Genomic DNA, 17,825 nt, shown 5'->3' on the forward strand with positions numbered 1-17,825 from the left:
GTGTAGTTTATACCAAGCCCATAAAACAGTGTGCGTGTGTGTGTTTGTGTGTAACTGGGAAATGTACGCGCTTCTTCTGCTCTGAACAAAATGACTAATACACAGTGTTTTACAGTGTTTCAAACTACTCACTAGTAGCCTGCCTCAAACAATGTGCAGTGAAGACATACAGTAAAGACTGAAACCGCCAACTCTGGACTCCAAAACATAACAGTGATTCTCATACTGTAGGCCAGCTCTGTACACAGTTGATGTGATTTTCAATGACAGGCACGTCAGAACTGATAGATCACAACTAAATGCCACACTACACCAGGAGAAAGGTCATTCATAATTTTGTCTCGGAAAAATTCGACAGCCTCACCTGAAGTTCAAAAGTCTCAGTCTACAAACTCAAAGTTTTGCCACCTGTTTCATTCCATCAAATAGTTATTGGGAAATTTCAGCTTGAACCCAAGTGTTGGTTTGAGCAACTGTGGAACTGTTTCCTACCTAAACCTACTCATCACAAACCTAAAGTCTACACACTGCAGTTCAGCTCAGGCCTTTATGCACCAACTAGCTGGCCCACCACAGCTGTGACCTGTTCATTACTGTAGATGCCACAACACTTTCCAGTAAGTGAAAACAGACAATCGGCAGCAAAACCGGCGCAGGTCAGTGCTGACACTAACTCTCTCCGCTGCCAGGCCATAAATCCCCATCAAGGACACAGAGAACACGAGAACCTTGTTAGATGAATATCAGCACTAAGACACTCTCTGTGCTCCCACACGATAATAGCAAATGGCGGGTCCAAATTGACACAGCGTTCCATCCTGGTTGGGGTAATGGTGTACTTGTGCATGTGTGTGTGTGTGTGTGTGTGATTGAGGGGGTGTGGAGTTGTAGCTGTGTATGGCTGAGGAGAATTATTTATCATTGTGTGATAGATGATTAGTCTGAACCCTATGAGGCTTTGCTCAGCACTTTGCACTAATGACTGCGTTGTATGAGTGTAGAAAGTAGAAAAGTACATATGTGTGGAAAGGATAAGTGTGAGTGTGTGTGTTCCTTGTTATGCTGTAATGCAAGCATATCAGACCAAGCAAATCAGACAAGGAAATGAGGAGATAAATTACTACAGAGTCCAAATTTTTACAAAAGTAATTAAACCGCTAACATGGGGTCTCATTATATCATTTTCCCAGCCAGGTTTAGCCCGCACTTAGCCAGCTACACTGAAATTCTAATTCTAGCTTTGGCATAGTTAGCAGGAATATGTGTAGACATCAGTCCAACTACATTCATAATTAAACTGAAAGTGGCTACTATTACACTGCTTGCCAGGCTTTGCTTATATTCACAGCACAATGCTCTGGTGACTGTGCACGGTCTGATGCAATGATCTTGTTATATTTCTCAAACGTGGAAGCATGCCAGTGGAAGAGAATGGCTGCTAAAAAAACTATCTTTGTGGGTCTGAAGTTCCTACAATCTGTGGGGTAGAATTGATCAGAGAGCATAGCCCCCGCAGGCCAGACAGGAACCTCTCCGCTCGCAATGTGGGGTCTTCTACAACATGATCTTTACAAAGCTCACAGTTTCTTTTTGCTGCCAGCTGACACTACAGTAAAGTGTGGAGCAGTGTACAATACATCCAGAGCACGCTCTCAGCTTGCATTCGCTGCAGCAATTGGAAAGTTGCCAGTTCAAATCTGCAGCCCAGCTGAGAAGCTCCCTCAGCTTTTACCACACAGAGGCTTTTAAAGTAAGACCTTTTTCCCCCCAGATGCCCCAGTGGAGCTGCTCAGGTGGCCAGCAGAGGAGGGATGTGATCGTACTGGGCAGCTCCCAGCTGTGAACATGTCTGACTGTATGAATGTTAAGCAGAGCATGCACGCTCACTGAAACACTCTCCCGAGAGGTTTCATAAAAATAAAAAGGTAAAAAAAAAAACAAAAAAAACATTTTTCGTTATTGCAGAAGGTGACAGCTGCAAAAAGAGATTTGTGCTCCAAAAGTGTAAACAGAGGTAATTCTATATGACTGCTGGGTTTGTATAAAAAAGAAGCAGTGGCTCAGCGGTCAAGATGCAAGAAGGTTCTGGATTCTGTTCTCAGCTTTGGCCCTTTGCCTTTTCTGTATGGAGATGAAATCATTTTAGTTTGGCTGACTTTTAAGATTCCAAATTACAGTACCCACAGCTGGCTGTTATCTTTAATCAGATGTGTGATCTCTTATTTTCAAGACAATTTCCATGATCATAAAAAAGATTTCCTGACATATTTTCAACCCCCACCCATCTCTATTGATTTCCATGCCTCTCTTCTTCTCCAGAACATGACTTCAAAGACATGCACCACATCGATACATGTATTGACTGCTTGTCAGGTACCACAAGCTCAAATAGCAGATATTCCGTGAGTAATTACCCTTTGAGACACCTGTGTGGAATACAGATCGCATTAACAGGCAAACACGCTGGCTTTGACGTCTGTATAATCTCACCATGGAAAATAATCAATATCATGTCGACTGCTTTTAGAAACGCAGTGCCAGGGGAAGGCAAGTTTCAACTTGCCGCTGTTTAGTGAAGCATGTAAACTGTTACGCTGAGCATGAGGTTCACTGTTCCCACAAATGAAAACACTGCTCCCATGTGCCTCTGAAATAACACAGCCGCAGCCAATACACAGACGCTAACACCTCCACACTCCATCCAAACACTTCTCTCAGGTCAGGTCAGCTTTTTCCAGCTCCTTGCTATTACACATTATCAGTTTTTCTCTTTACTTATTGTCTCTCTGAATGTGCGTAGACTTTTGACTGATTATCCTAATTAGAAGATAAGGCGTGTTTACTAAACAGTAGTGTGATGAATGGACTAGTTTTGAGCTCAAACTGCTTACTATGCTGCTCTACTTTATTTAATGAGACTACTGCAGTATATCCAAACTAAACAGTTTATTTAGGCCTGACACATTCTGTGCTTTGTGAGCCTGACTCTGCCCTTACTTAGTAGAGTATGATGGGCTTTCCCTTGAGCGCACAATGAGATGCAAGAAAAAGTTGTCATTTGATTGTATTTTGAGCTGGTAAACATGCCTGTACACACATTCATAAAATACGAACACAAAAACAGAGGAACCTCCCCCATAAAGCATAAAGAAAAAACTGAACTCCGAGGCTTGAAAATGACATTTCTCAGTTCCCAACTCCAGAAATTCAATCAGAACTTTCCTCTCAAGCTTTTCAATCTTTCTGAACTGACACATTTTTCTTACTTAAAGTCTTCCTGCCTCCAGTCACATTTCAAACTCGCTCAAATTTCTGTCGTATATTTTCAGTTTTCATAACTTCAGCTTAAATTAAGACGGGCCATTTTATTTTCCGTGATTCGTTGGGCTTCTCTCTTTTTGTATGGTGACCTCAATTAACTTGTCAAGTTTTCAAATGGTTGTTTTAGAAACCTCATGTATGTTTCAAAGGAGTTCTAACAACCAAAGAGTAACTCTGATGAGCCAAGGAAACAGAAGCTGTAAACTGAGGGGAAGTGACTGATTGAAAATGCCTTCAGCAAGTTTCACAACACATTACAGATCTATTAGTAAGCAATTTTCATTGCAAATGTGAGGTCTCTATTTCTCTCATTCATTCCCTTGATTTTCCTGTTTCTCCATCAGTGTCTTACCCTCTGAGAAGCTGATGAGCCCCAGAAGGTGCAGCAGCTTGATCGAAGCAAACACCAGCACCACAATGCCCACCGTCTGCAGCCCCTCTGTCTCCCAGATTGCACTTAGCATTGCTCCACCCTCAGTCCACTCCGTACCACCATACCCCGACCCAAACCCGGAGCCCGAGCCGGCCTCCTCGCCCTCGGGACCGCCGCCAGGACCAGCGCTGCCACCTGGCCCCGCACTCCAATTCCCCCGCACCCACTCCAGCGCTACGCCGGCCCACGCGCACGGGCCGGGCGCCTCCGGGCACCCGCCTACTGCCTGCTCGCTCCCTAAATCCAGTCTGGGTAAGGGTTAAAATGGGATGAGGTTAAGAATCACACAGGCGAGAGCTGGTCCCGGGTTTGTGAGGAGCCTGAAGTCATTAAGGGTCTCTCTGATCTTGAGGGGTCAACGAGAATTCAGAAAAGCTGACTCAAAGAAGAGTAAAGTCCAGGCATGCTGATCTCATCGCTTCCTTCTTTTTCATTCCTCTCCTCGCAAATGAGGAGACATGTGAAAGCAGTGGAAAAGCAGGGAAAGCAAACTCTGCTCTTGTCTGATAGTTTGTAGCTCTCTCGCTCTTTCAGGCGCTCTGACTGCCTCACTGCAAAGTAAAGGGAGGGAAGATGAGAGGGAGTGGATATGAGTGAGGGAGTGGGGAGGGTGGGGGGTGTTGAGACAGAGGCGGAGGGGAGGTGTGGTGCTAGAAGATGCACTGCCTCACATGAGCTATGCATGTTCACATTAATTGCAAACACGGAAACACAAATCCTAAAATGCAAATACAGCACCGAAAGACAGGACAGAATGTGTCACTGAATGTTAATAATATTTCATTTTTGAGTTATCGTGTGTGTATGTTTGTGTTTAGACACTGCTACGGTATTATCACATGATTAAATCAGGAAAATGACACTATATCAGGCTACAGGAAGAGCCCAAGTTGCAGATGAGGAGAAAATAAGAGGGAAAAAAATAATTCCACCCAGAAAAGCAGGATGAATAGGCCAAACAATAGCTTTCTTATAAGACACTGACTGAAATCTTCTTTAATCACACAGACAAAATAAATCTGTAATGCTTCAAACTACTGTTGAAAAGAGGCTTTTGGAAATATTCCTCATATGGTGATTTTTCAAAAAAGGGTTAGAGCGATGAGAAAACCCCTCTGCTTTCACGCATAAAACCAAGATAGGAAGAAATAAAAAAATAAAAATAAAATTTCCTAAAAATGTTCACCCATGTGACTTATAATTCTCCCTTCTCCAAGCTTTTAAGGCATAATTTAGGAGGGTTTGATGGGTAAGAGGACCAGGGGAGTGTGGGGAGTCAGTGTGTCTCTGTGGTCTTTACTAACACCAGTAGGAAGTGAGGAGAAAAAGGGTATTGATCACACTGCCTCATTAAATGTTACCACTTCTATTCAAAGGGAGTTTCATGCCTCTGAGATGTATTGGAGTGATGAAGAGAACCAACAAAGTGCGAGTGAGCATGTGTGTGTTTGTTTGTGTGTGTGTGTGTGTGTGTGAGAGAGCGAGGTTGATTCATATAGTCAGTGTTTGTGGCAAATGAGTGAAGACACCACCATCTACTGGCCCTGTGCAGAGTGCAGACTGTCGTAATCACTGTCATCCACCATGAGATTTATCGTTTATTTACACATCTATAAAAAACAGCATGTGAAATAACTGAATTTCATTTAGAAAAATTAGCATTTGATCCACTACTGCACTCAACATTACACACGATTAACCTCAGTAAGTACAAGCTCCAAACGCACAAAAACACAATTTAAAGCTCATGATTATTTTTTTTTTTCACTCATTTGCAACTCCAAACTGAGTTTTTCAGGACTCAAATGGACTATTCTGAGCCACAGAAAGGTTTCTGCTTTTATTCCATCTACATTAAAGTCAACCGTATATCACTGATGTAAATGCACAGTCACCGTCCATTACAATCATCACAGCAGTGTATTACTTTAGCGCCGTGAAATAAACAGTGACTCTTCATTTACTCTACTGCTCAGTGATGAATGTTCAGTAAAAAGCACTCACATGCTTTCATTTGCATTCAGTCAATCTGCCGCTACTCTTTTCTGAAGATCACAAAACGGAAAATGAGAGACACAATTCTACTTAAAAAAAAAAAAAAAAAAAACCCTTTGTGAATAATTTAGCATAATGCCATTTGAAAAAATAAAATACTATTGAGCAGATACAGCCTACTTAATCTGACCAGCCCCTGGATCTATGAGGAGTCTTTGGTATGTGAGTCTCAGCCACAGAAAGTGAGAAATACCCACTGACAATATGGCTATATGTATCAGTGGGAAACAGGATCATGAACTAGGGACAGTTTGTGCTTGTATAGTATAAATTCAAGTTTGTGTGCTGTTCTTAAAATTAAATTTAAAAGTGGACTTTTAAACCGTGACGTGTGCTTCCTGCTTGGGAAATTAGCAATTTGTTCCAGTAAAGAGTCTAATTTCTTTTTCCAAGTCACTACTATGAATGGAGCTTCCACTGTTATTGATGCACATTAGACCACAGATTCACTTTGTCCAAGTAATATCAGCCAGGAAAATATCATTCTGAAATTACAAAAGAGCACAAACATGTCCAAGCTGCAGGTGAAGGGATAGAAAGGAAAATGTCATTAAATGTTAAAGCTGCTCTCAACATTATTTTTACATCTACAATAGATCAACTCAATGTGTATATTTAGGATGTAAAGAAAGATATTTCTCTATAGATTTGGTGGAGAAAGAATACTACATTCTATTCATGCAAACGTTTGGAGTAATTTATTTGATGTCTATTTAAATATCTGGATGTGTAAATAAGCAACAGTTTGCTAGAATGTTCACCACGTAAATCGCTATGTCAGCCTTTGTGTTTATGGATTGTTTCTGTTGTCCCAGTGCTGTTGAATAATAATTAATAATTAATAATTATTACAGGCTTAACTCCTTGTGATAGCTACTAGAAAACAAATAATCATTGCTGTTACACTTGCTGAGGATCTCTTTAAATCTGCACTTTTCTTAGTATATTTCAAGAAGAACTGAAAATGCTAAATAGAATAAATCCTTCTTTTCAATGTTACTGCAGAACAATAGCGAGGTGATCAAAGCCACTGACAAACTCCCATGAGGGAGAGTTGCTGGTTTGGTTCAAAGCTTTACCCAGCTGTCACATACAGTGTAAGTGTACTGAATATCAGCGGACCTAACTGTTGGATGCTTGGCTACAACATCCAGCTCTCAGCAGCACTGCCAACATGTGGGCACTGGCACCACATCAGTGAAGCCACAGTCACATCACATGTACGGTGGCCAGCAGAGGCTTCATATTCCTGAACGCAGCCAAGTCTCCCAAAACCCATGGGGATGCATTGCCTCAGGCCTTACCCTGCCAGGCCTTGGCTGTCCAAACAGTCCCTGGTAGACTTATGGTTAATAAAACATGTAGGAATGATTGACCTATCATAGCCTTTCTCCAGCCTAGTGATACTATATCCAACCAATAAATTATTGAAGAAATGCAGGTGGAAGTGAGTGGGTGAGATATAGGAGGGGGGAAAAAATAAAAAAGGAGTGGGGGTAGGGTTCTTGTTCCACCGAGAAGCCGTCCAGCTATTAGAAGAGCCATGATTCTATCAGCGCTGCTGGCAGGTAAATATTACACCACACATCTTGCTCCATTAATGTCACACAAATCCTGGACAATCACTGTTCTAAAACTGTTAACAGCATGGCAGATCTGACAGATGGAAAAGCTAAAAGTTCAGCATTTATGGACCTGACAGGGCCATTTGGTTTTTGGAGGCTTACAAAACGATTCAGTGGTGAAATCAATGGTATAAAACAGAAGCTGTATTTTGCTATGAAATGACACAAAGATGTGAGTAAAAAGGGGGCCCTTAAATGATGTTGCATGAAGGAGTACTTACAACACTGATGACTCACTGATGTTTTCCACTGAGAGCACTACAGCGTTGCTCTTTGCTGAATATTTGATTAAAGGTGCTATAAAGCACTTCATCTACATCACATGAAACCTTTTTCTTCAGGAGAACCTGCCTGTTTCCATAGCTAACGGTAATGTACCTGAATCTAACGGTGCAAGAAGATCTTTGACTTGTCGTTAAATTGTGCTTCTCATTAGACTCTACACTGTAGCTGTTTTTAATGAGACAATACTTTTTTTACATAGAGAAAAATTGCCAGAAAATGCTCATCTTGAAGACTTAACCCTAAAAAAGATCTGTAACATGACAGTGGATTGTGTTTTACTTGGACTTTAATATTATAGCCAGCATAATGGTCCATCACTTACTGTAAAGACAAAAGCCAGTATGAAATTAGAACCTAAATACATTTTTGTACATTGTCACACCTTCTGCTTCTGAAAGTGGGATCAGGTGCGCAGGTGTTGGGCGGCAAACCGCTAATCATCTCCAACCTTCTCTGTCTTAAACGCCGGGCTTCAACAGTGCCAGATTGTAGACTCAGGCATGCTGTTAGTCTCGTTCCAGCCTTTTCAAATCTCTTTGCTGTTTGAGCTTTAGCTAATTTTTGTCTCCCTCTGCCTGCAGCATTCCCCTGTCCCGGAAACCACACTGGATCAGCTCAGCTCTCCCCAGCTCTCTGTCTGGCTTCCCTGGGCCAATTCCCCTGCCTTTCCCTGCTCAGCTCCCCGGCTCCTGTCTCAGCCTCGGACTGAGTTGATACAACTGCTGTGATCCGCTGGAACATTGTGGCCTCATCTAGACAAGATAAATATCTTTAATAACATTTGTGTTACAGCTAAAATCTGAAAAATGACAGTATGGACAAAATTACTGCTATTAGCTATCATTAGATTTGAAAGACGCATCAATGCAGTTTTGAAACAAATTTAATTTTATATAAACACTTTCATGCCTTTTAAAAACACTCTGGTGAAACTGGTCTTCCAAAGTGTTTGCATTTTCTACATGGCTACACAATTTCAGACGTTAATAATTAGAAAAATGATCCATTTAATGGGTAAGAATTCCTTTCGAGAACTTTTGATAGTTAAACAAAACACATCCAATCACTTGATGACAGCTCGCACCACCCAAATCACCACATGCCATCATGTCTTCACTGAAGGGTTTCACAAAGACCTCGCCCGTGCTCCGTAACCTCTGTTGGATGGCATCTCTAAACTAATCCAAGTCTGAAATGTCAAGCTGCGCTGAGGTCTGCCGTGTCACCATCTCTGTGGTCCAAATCCCTTATCTGTGTAAGGAACAGGATAAGTCTGAGAGACAAACCTGCAGCCTTTTCGTTCATCTGCCTCCATGGACCGATAGACACTGATCCTGGGAAAGATTACATATTTGTCTCACTCATCACAGCCACCTGTCTCGCCACTTTCCACGATCAGTATTCACATAGGGAGGATCTTATCGCTTCTTGTCTGAGGAGAGCGGACACAGAGGACGTGACCAACTCTAAAGGTCAATGAATCTGTCTCACTAGCAGTGGGTATGTTAAATATGATGCACACAGGGAAGGAGACTGAACAAACTGAAAAACCATCTATTATATCCAAACAAGCCTAAAATGTTGCCTCTCTACACTGTAGTTACTGTTGAGGATGTCTTAATAATTTCCTTCCAAACCCTTTAGACAATTAGGTAAACAGTGTAGAACAGCAAATTGTGATAAAACAAAATAGAACACCACAGGTGCAGGGGTAATTTAAATGAGTCTTTTCCTGTGAATGAAACAACCTCTAGATTGTGCTCACCAAACAACCTGCGAGAACACAATTTTCATTAAGTATTGGACACATGTTATCTTTCTTGAGTCTCTGTGAAAGTACAGGACCAGGAGAAGGGGAGCCGGCTTTGATGTAACCGTCATCAATCAAAGCGAGGCGAAGATGAGATCGTCCTGCTGTTTACAGATCAGCTTAGGGTACAAGTGGGTGATATAATTAGGCGACACCTGCAGCAATTTGCTCAGGCATGCAAAGCGGCATTAGTGTTTGGGTTGTGTTTTCCAAGGCACATTAAAATGAGGCTGTCATATTTACTGAAGCGGCGCCTGTGAAGGGGAAGGCAATTATGAGCTGTGAACCGGGGCAACCCTCAGTGAAGCAGGATGAGCAATCAACCATGGAGAGCCATGGGGTGACTCTGATGCTGAGGACTTACTTTGTGGACTCTGGAGAACCTGACTGATACTGGGTTTTTAGGGCCGACGATTTTAGGGACTACAATATTCCAAAATCTTCTATTCCTCTTCTATTTTCTTCTGTTCTATTTTCTTCTGCTCTGAATAACTTAGTCTTTAGATGTCCTCTCTGCTGATGTTTGTATCATGTTAATGTATCATTGAAAAACAAAAGGAAAGGCAAGGTATCAACAAGAATGACTCAACTGTTTCAACTTTTTATGGGAACGGATGATTCCCTGTCATTCAGTCCACTGAATGTTAGATTATGACAAATGTATATTTGCAGAGCTTGTGGTGATGGCTCATCATTCAAGGTTGGCTGGGCGGTAAATACCAGGAGCGCGCCCTGTGTGTGCTCATCATTTTTGCACCTGAATCAGTTTTCTCCAGTCGAGTTCACCCATTTGTAAAGTTTCGAGTTTGTCCTGTGAAAGACCCAACTTTTAAAAGCAATGAGCCAACTCAGGATATACACTTAAAACTCAATCTTTTCTCAGCTATACAACACACTGTGATCATAACAGGATGTACTGTAAGTGGTAAACACTTCTTTATTCAAATAAAATTTAACAGCCTGGAGGTAAATAATTAAGCTTCTTTGTATGTTATTAAAATCTTTGTTTAATATGCTTTGTCTCTGTGCTGTATCTTGTCTAAATATGGCTTCTCTTCATCATCAAGCCATTCATTTTTACAAGACATGCCACGCCTCTCTCTCCAGCACGACCACTAGATTATTATCAACACCCCAATTCATGCCAGACCATTAGTTGAGTAAAAGGGAAAAGTCAATGGCATTGTCTGCAAATGGACAGTACCACAAAGCTCAGGGCAGTGTGCTAGAGCTGATAACATTGACCTGCTTTCCTGCACGTCGTAGCCATATTAGCTCCAGTGTGGCAATGTGACAGCTCGCAGTGGACAACATGTAGAGGCAAAGAGCAGGACATGAGTTTCCTTTGCACAGTCCACCTGTCATCTGATTTATGGCGTGCTATTCTTCAGCAGCAAAGTGTCAGTCAAACTGAACTTCAAGCGCAAAGGTCAATGGACAATATGAATTAGCAGGAGCAGTAAAAAGAGAGAAGGCAAAGGGGACATAAAATAGCAGACAGAATACAAGACGGCTGGAGCCACTGTCCAGAGGATGAGATATAACGAACACAGTTCATCAGCAAAGAGAGGGGGCTGAGATGAAATCAATACAGGTGGTTATTTTTTAAAGCAATCATGAATGCGGGTATGAAATTAATGAAACAATGTGAGAGCAAAAGGGCCTCTGCTGGGTTAACATGAGAGCAATGGAAAAATGATGAATAGTGTGTTTATTTTTAAAAAGAATTCTTTCAGGTCCAGTTTCCAGGCTTATTAAAAACACACATCATGTTAAAACTCCCTTAAGGGCTAAATGCAGCTTCAAATTAGCTTGAAGCCCCCCTGTGGAAGTGTCTGTTTACTATTAATGTTACTCACTGAACACACTGTGTATCTTTGAAATCTTGCAAACAAACAACAACTTTTTCAAAGTCTTGAAACCTGCACAACCTGTATGTCAATAGAATAATGTAACCATTAACAGGAAGCTGTAACTCCATAGCCACATGATAATGGATCATGCATATGCATCTTTGTGTGGGCACGACAACAAAATAAATGGGGCAACCAGACAGACTTTTGCCTTGACATAACTTGATCTTCAATGATGAAAATCTAATCTCAAATCTAAAATTGACACCACTCCATGCTATGGGGCAAACAATCTTCCATTTTATTGTATCCTGATTCACATTTTGGAGAAAATAAAAAATAATTTACTTTCATCCTTCAAGCCAGGATAAACGGGAAACTCATAAAGTACATAATGAAAGAAATTTGCATTAAGTAGACTCATCCACTTAATATTCAAAGGGAGGGGTATTCCTGAGGCAACATGTGGTGTAGGCGTTAATAATCTCCAGCTACTAAATATTCTGCTATTAAGCACCACCTCATTCCTAGTTAATTGTGTGGAGACATCCCTTGCCATAACATTGTTAAATGAGGGAAAATCATTTATTGGAGTTGTTTGGTTCACAGATCTGTGAAGCGGATCAGATATCACTTAGCAGCAGAGCGGGCACTAGAATAAAATATGTTTTAATGACCCTAAAGAGAAAAGCAGAGAAGTGAAAGTAAATCACAGACCATGACTTAATATCAGTAAAGTAAGTTCAGTAAAATGAATTAAGTCCTATGGTAGAGGTGGCTAAAGTTACTGTCTTCAACAGTCTATAGTTCAATAACAGAGGGGATAGCTATGGCAAACCCAAACCTTGCAACAATAAATAGCACCATATTTTTTGTGTGGCACACAAGCAGGCAGAGTGTTACATTAGGAGGTGGCAAAATTATGTGTGAGAATTTTGCACAAATACAGGAACTGAGAGAACACTAACAGCAACAATAACAACAATGGCAACAAAAGTTCAGTTAATCTATATTTTCCATGAGCTTGTTCTTAGTCATACACATCTGTGGACAAAAAGTCACAACAAATTACCCTTAGTCCTTGCAAGTGCTTTTTGCAATTAAAAGAGCTCTTGGTGAAAGAAATTAGACTTTTGGAGAAAATTTCAAGGCAGCAGAAACATGAAGATATATCCAAATATTCAACAGAGCAGGAAAACAGAGGCTTAATACTAACTCTCCTAATATTCAGTATGTAAACAGTTTTGGGTCAGGGTTGTTTAAATACTGAAGCAGGAGGTTAAAACCTACTTGTTCATGGTTTAAAGTGTTCACTTCAAAGACAGACAACATTATGCTTTGTTTCTTTAAAGGCTTTTAGCTTATTCATTGGCTTATCTATTCAAATTAGCTTTACTAAGTGCAAAGAAAGGTATCTTAAACACTACTTATTGTACAGGTTCTGTAATCAACAATGAGGCTTTACTATATAAAGCTTGATGGTTAAAACTCAAGTGACTCTCAATCAAGCTGGAAAACAATCTGCCCTTTTACAAGTGTGCCTGCAAACAGAGCCTAAAGCAAATTACAGCTCCGTAGACATGGATCCTGAAAATCACTCACTAGTAGCTCCCTTATCATTGCTGTGATTGATGATAGAGTACAGCTAATGCCTGAGGAAACACCACTAACAGTGTTTAATTCAGTGTAAGGATATGAGGCACAACAATATGCCTGTCTGAGGCTTTTGGCTATTATCAAAAACATAAAATAAATTGTAGAGTTTTTAATACTCCTTCACTGAATAATATCCAACTAATTTGTTTAGAATGTAAAAAGAAGGCAATAAGGAGCACATTAGCAATGCTAACATGAAGGGGAATTATAATACAAATATAAAAAACAAATGGACATACTAATCCAAAAAGAACAGGGCCAAGATTTGCCACGTTTATTTTACCTATTAAAATACTGACTTCCCTGCTGTTGATCCATCTCCACATTCGTAGCCACTAACGAAGTGTGTACTGTAACTGTCACATCATTCCTGAAATGTTGGACTTTTACCAAATTAGCTGTAACTGTTTGCACTGAGGAAGGCTATGTCATCCCTAACCCTCGTAAAAATAGAAAGAAAGACCACCTGGATGGACCAGGCTCAGTTTACAAATATCTATAAAAAAGTAAGCAATTAGGAGGCCGCATGCAAATTTTAACTGTGCTGACTGCTGTTTAAGCTTTTGCCCTCAGCTGCTTTAATGTGCCTGCTCAGACCATAACTAAACGAAGGCCTCATTTGCATCTATAATCACTAAACTTAGTCCTTGACTTGTATTTAAGTGGCCTGCTGTTGTCTGATTTTCTTTTGAGTTTTACAGTGGATTTCGCCCCGTGTATAGAATGGTGCTGCCTGAATTTAGGTTGTAAATGTAAATTGTTGAGCACTAAAAAGTTAATACTTTCCTTAACAACTACTGCCCAATAGATTACCACACTGGAACCATTTGCTCCTAGTAGTTGTCAGAGAGTGAAAAAAAGCCCTGGAGGTCTGTGCTTATATTACCTCTCCTTTACTGCATCAGACTGGCAGCTGGTGTAGCTGGTTGAGGCTGACAGTGAGCTTTGGTTCCCTCTGCTGGCATATCTGCTAATTCTCACGTTCAAGTTCTGCAGTGAAGCAGAATCTTTGCAAAGTTCAAGGTTCAATTTTGACAAATGAACTATTTAGCACAAAGAACAGCGATGGGCATTTAATGTACTTTGCTTATGCTGGTATAGTTTGCGCAAATAATAAAACATATGCCAGTTTTTAGTGTTATGATATGGAAAAAGCTTGGTGTTCTGCAAACACAATAACATACATTAAGTGGCCCAGGTGGTTCGACTTAACCTGCACTGTGTTTGACAAAGCTGGATGTTCGATGGAAACATTGCTCTGTTCCAAGTTTATATGTTGGAGCACATCTAAGATATACTGTCCTTCTGAAGAATAAGAGTTATCAACAAGTTATCAAACACCATTAGAAAAATTATAATGCCACATAATTGAGCAAATTACTGTCTTTTAGAGGGTATTTAAAAGGTTAACTAAAATAACCACTGAAATTAGCTGATGTAACAAGCAACAATGTGCTGTACTGTGGTTTTGACCATTTGTAATTGGAATCATTTGTTATAAAATCCTGGCTGATGAACGCTACACCTTCTGGAGGGGAATAATTTGAAAAAAAAAAAAAAAAACCCAAAAACTGCCATATCAAAAGCTGCTCTTGTCAGCTGTCACGTCCCCCATGTGCTGGTGGCACGCCACTGTCACTCACTGTCACGCCACTAAAGAGAGGCACAGAGACTGAAAAGAGCCATTTGCGTCCGGCTGTGTTGCAAGTCTATTTTTAACCAAAGTGGGAGAGCACCACAGAGTAATGAGCAGCTCGACACATTTCTGTTTTAATTATTGCCTCGTTAGATTAGTTTTTGGAAAGATCTATTTTCATTAATCTATAATCTGAAGTCTAAACAATGGATCATAAACAATTTTAGTTGGACCCCTAAAAGCCTCTACATACAACCAGACGACAATATTAAACCCACAAAACTTCACTTCAAAGAAGCAGGTCTGTGGATGCCATACACCATCACCTTCCTCACAACTTTTGAGAAAACACTATCAAGTTGATTACATTAATAACGCCCTCTCTTATTAAAAAAAAAAAATATTCCAATAGTTTTGGTTAAAATTAATTGGTAATTCAAATAAGCACACGACATATTCATTTATCAAACAGTCTACATATTTAATCAAAATGGTGATTTTAATGAACTTGCATGGGGCTGATTTAAAAATTAGCGAGCAAAATTCCTAAATGCCAGCCATCAATCATCATGTTTTTAATGTAAGAGCAATTAAGGTTTAATCAAGTTTTTTTCTCATGACTCATTGGATTTTTACATTTTTGGCACTGTAAATTATTTGCCACTTGAACAAAATTTTACTTTTGAAAGCTGAAATCTGGAATATTTTTATATCTTTCATTTTTTTATGTATTGTAATATCAAAGATATGAGGGAAATTACAGCCTGTACTGTACAGTAAGTAGAGCATATAAATAACAGGTGGGCTCCAGTGCCAGAGACCCAACTCCTGAATATTGGATTCACACTTTCGCAGGAAAGAATCAGTATGGCACCTTGACAAATCTCCAGTGGGCACAGGTTCAACCTTTGTTCTCTGCTAAGCTACATGGAACAACTCAGAAAAGAAAGTGAAAATCAAAACAAAATTTAATCACGAAGAAGCAGCACAGTACACAGATCACCACATACAGTAACTCTGTGCCAACATTTTATCATTAAGACCAGATAAACATTAGCTTCACTCTTCCATTACAACCAACTCATTAACACTCTTTTACAAAGGGATTTGATTTCACCCTTTTCATACTAAGCTATCAATAGAAAAGCAAATGCCATCATGGCACTCTCTAGTTTCTGCAGGTTTCCACCTGCTGCAGAATGGTATTCAGTCCTCAACCATCTCACTCTCATTTGGCCAAACTAGTTAGCCAACCCACTGACGAAGCAAGCTATTACATGCAATCTAATTTAATACAAATTAAGTAAACTAACCATCGAAGTAGAGGCAAAGTGTCACGATGCAACAAAGACTATCGCATGTAAAAGACAGCAATGATATTGAGATAGAGTGAAAAGTTGAAAACAAAAGGATTAAAACCATAATGTGTTTATAATTTGGCTGTTATGTGCAGTGCATGACTCATGGTAACATTTGAGCCAATTAGCAGCAAAGACAGGTGAATCATGCAGAGCAGCAACATATTAGATTAAACTAGACTCAAGGACAGATGCAGAGGCTGCCAAAGACTTTGGTTTGATGACAGTTCACCTTGCAATGTGCAGAACAGACAAAGAGGAAACTGTCAAACCTATCCCTTTTTAATGGTGATATAGTTTATAACATGATGCATCTTTTCAGGGTGTTTGCAAAAGGAGTCAGTCTTGTAGTTACAATTGCTCAGTCAGGAGACTACAAGGCTGAGAGCAACAGATGGAAGCCCTGAATCATGACACACACCTTAAGAAACACTTTTTCTTAACGCATTTGAACACAAAAACTGACAGACGATAACCACCACTGTAGATGCTTCAGACAAACTCAGTTTGTATACACTCCCTACAAACGGCATGCTTTTAAACTTGGGCAACAACAAGTGGTTGGAAAAAAAAAAAAAAAAGCATCCTTTCCAAACACGAATGGAGTTTGCCTTTTCCTTACCGTCATAGCCGGCTTCTAACAAACCAAACTGCTCCAGCACCTTAACAAAAAGGACCACGACCACCAGCACAGCAATCATTTCCAGTCCCTCCAAGTTCATAGTCAACATGTCGGACGGGTCACTGGCTGCCCATGGCTAAAGATGCAGAGCTCAGCGTGCGGCACTGTCTGCAGGCCATTTAACTCCAGTTAAGAGCCCTGCATCTCTGGCTCTGATGAGAGACCGGCACAAGTCAGAGAGAGAGGGAGGGGGAGAAGAAGTGTGTGGAAGAGAAAGGAAAGAGGAGGGGTGGTGGGGTGGTAGTGGCAAAGATAAAGAGGGGGGGGCTGTGAGGAGAGAATGAAAAAAAAAACAGGCGAGGAGGAAAGAGGGGAGAGGAGGGATGAACCCAAACACAGTGACAAAGAGGAAGAGAAATGATGGACAGAATGCTAAAAAAAGGTGAAGGAGAGATAGTGGTGATGCACCAGTTGCTGTGGGATACCGAGCACCATTTGGGTTTGGATGTGTGCAAAGGTCATACTCATTGAAGTGGAGATTTTTTTTTTTTTTTGCTCACCACTGCAAAGTTCAAGACAAAAAATCTCCACTCACCAACATTCTACATGCTCTCACAGTCATTTAGTGGCTAGTGGCATGGCTCAGATCTGCTCTGAGATATCTCAACAACTACTTGATGGATTGGCACGAAATTTTGCACAGACATTCATGATCCCCTGGAGTTGAATCCTAGTGACACTGATGGTCCTTCCTCTAGTGCCAAAAGCACAATTTTTTGTTTTGTTAGCAAAAGGAAGGTTGAATATGTCTGAAAACACAGCTTATCACGAACACTGATTTTTGTCTGAATCATAGCAGAAAATTACAGCAGAACTGCTGTGGTAATTTCACTGACAGAGAAAAAATCTAGCAATTCCTACCTAAACCAATGATGTGAAAAGATTTCCAATATCTCCCACCTTTTCAATATTTACTCTGTTAAAGGACTAATAACGAGTGTGATTGAGTCGAGACTCAACAAGGAGGCTGTGGGCGGACTGATCAGTGTGAAATCTCAGCTTGAGACATAACCCGCGTTTGTGACCTCACTGTCACCCAGACTTAAAATAAAGCATGAAACCTTAAGGGAGAGATGACAAGCGAGAGGTCAGAAAGAAAGACAACACGGCA

At 40.5% G+C, this 17,825-nt stretch overlaps 1 protein-coding gene across 2 annotated transcripts in view; it reads right to left on the reverse strand.

The window, feature by feature from the left end:
- The window catches only part of kcnip4a (potassium voltage-gated channel interacting protein 4a), a 35,936-nt gene extending 19,182 nt beyond the window's left edge, over nt 1–16,754 (reverse strand). The window contains exon 1 of one of the 2 annotated variants that reach the window (XM_041031164.1): nt 16,655–16,754. In XM_041031164.1, the coding sequence (XP_040887098.1) occupies nt 16,655–16,754 (100 nt within the window). Of the gene's footprint in view, nt 1–3,673; nt 3,801–16,654 lie in introns of those variants that run through there. The other variant, XM_041031163.1, reaches the window with a different exon arrangement.
- Nucleotides 16,755–17,825: the final 1,071 nt, after the last annotated feature.

This window comes from Toxotes jaculatrix, chromosome 23 (genome assembly GCF_017976425.1).
Source record: "Toxotes jaculatrix isolate fToxJac2 chromosome 23, fToxJac2.pri, whole genome shotgun sequence".
Lineage (NCBI taxonomy): Eukaryota > Metazoa > Chordata > Actinopteri > Toxotidae > Toxotes > Toxotes jaculatrix.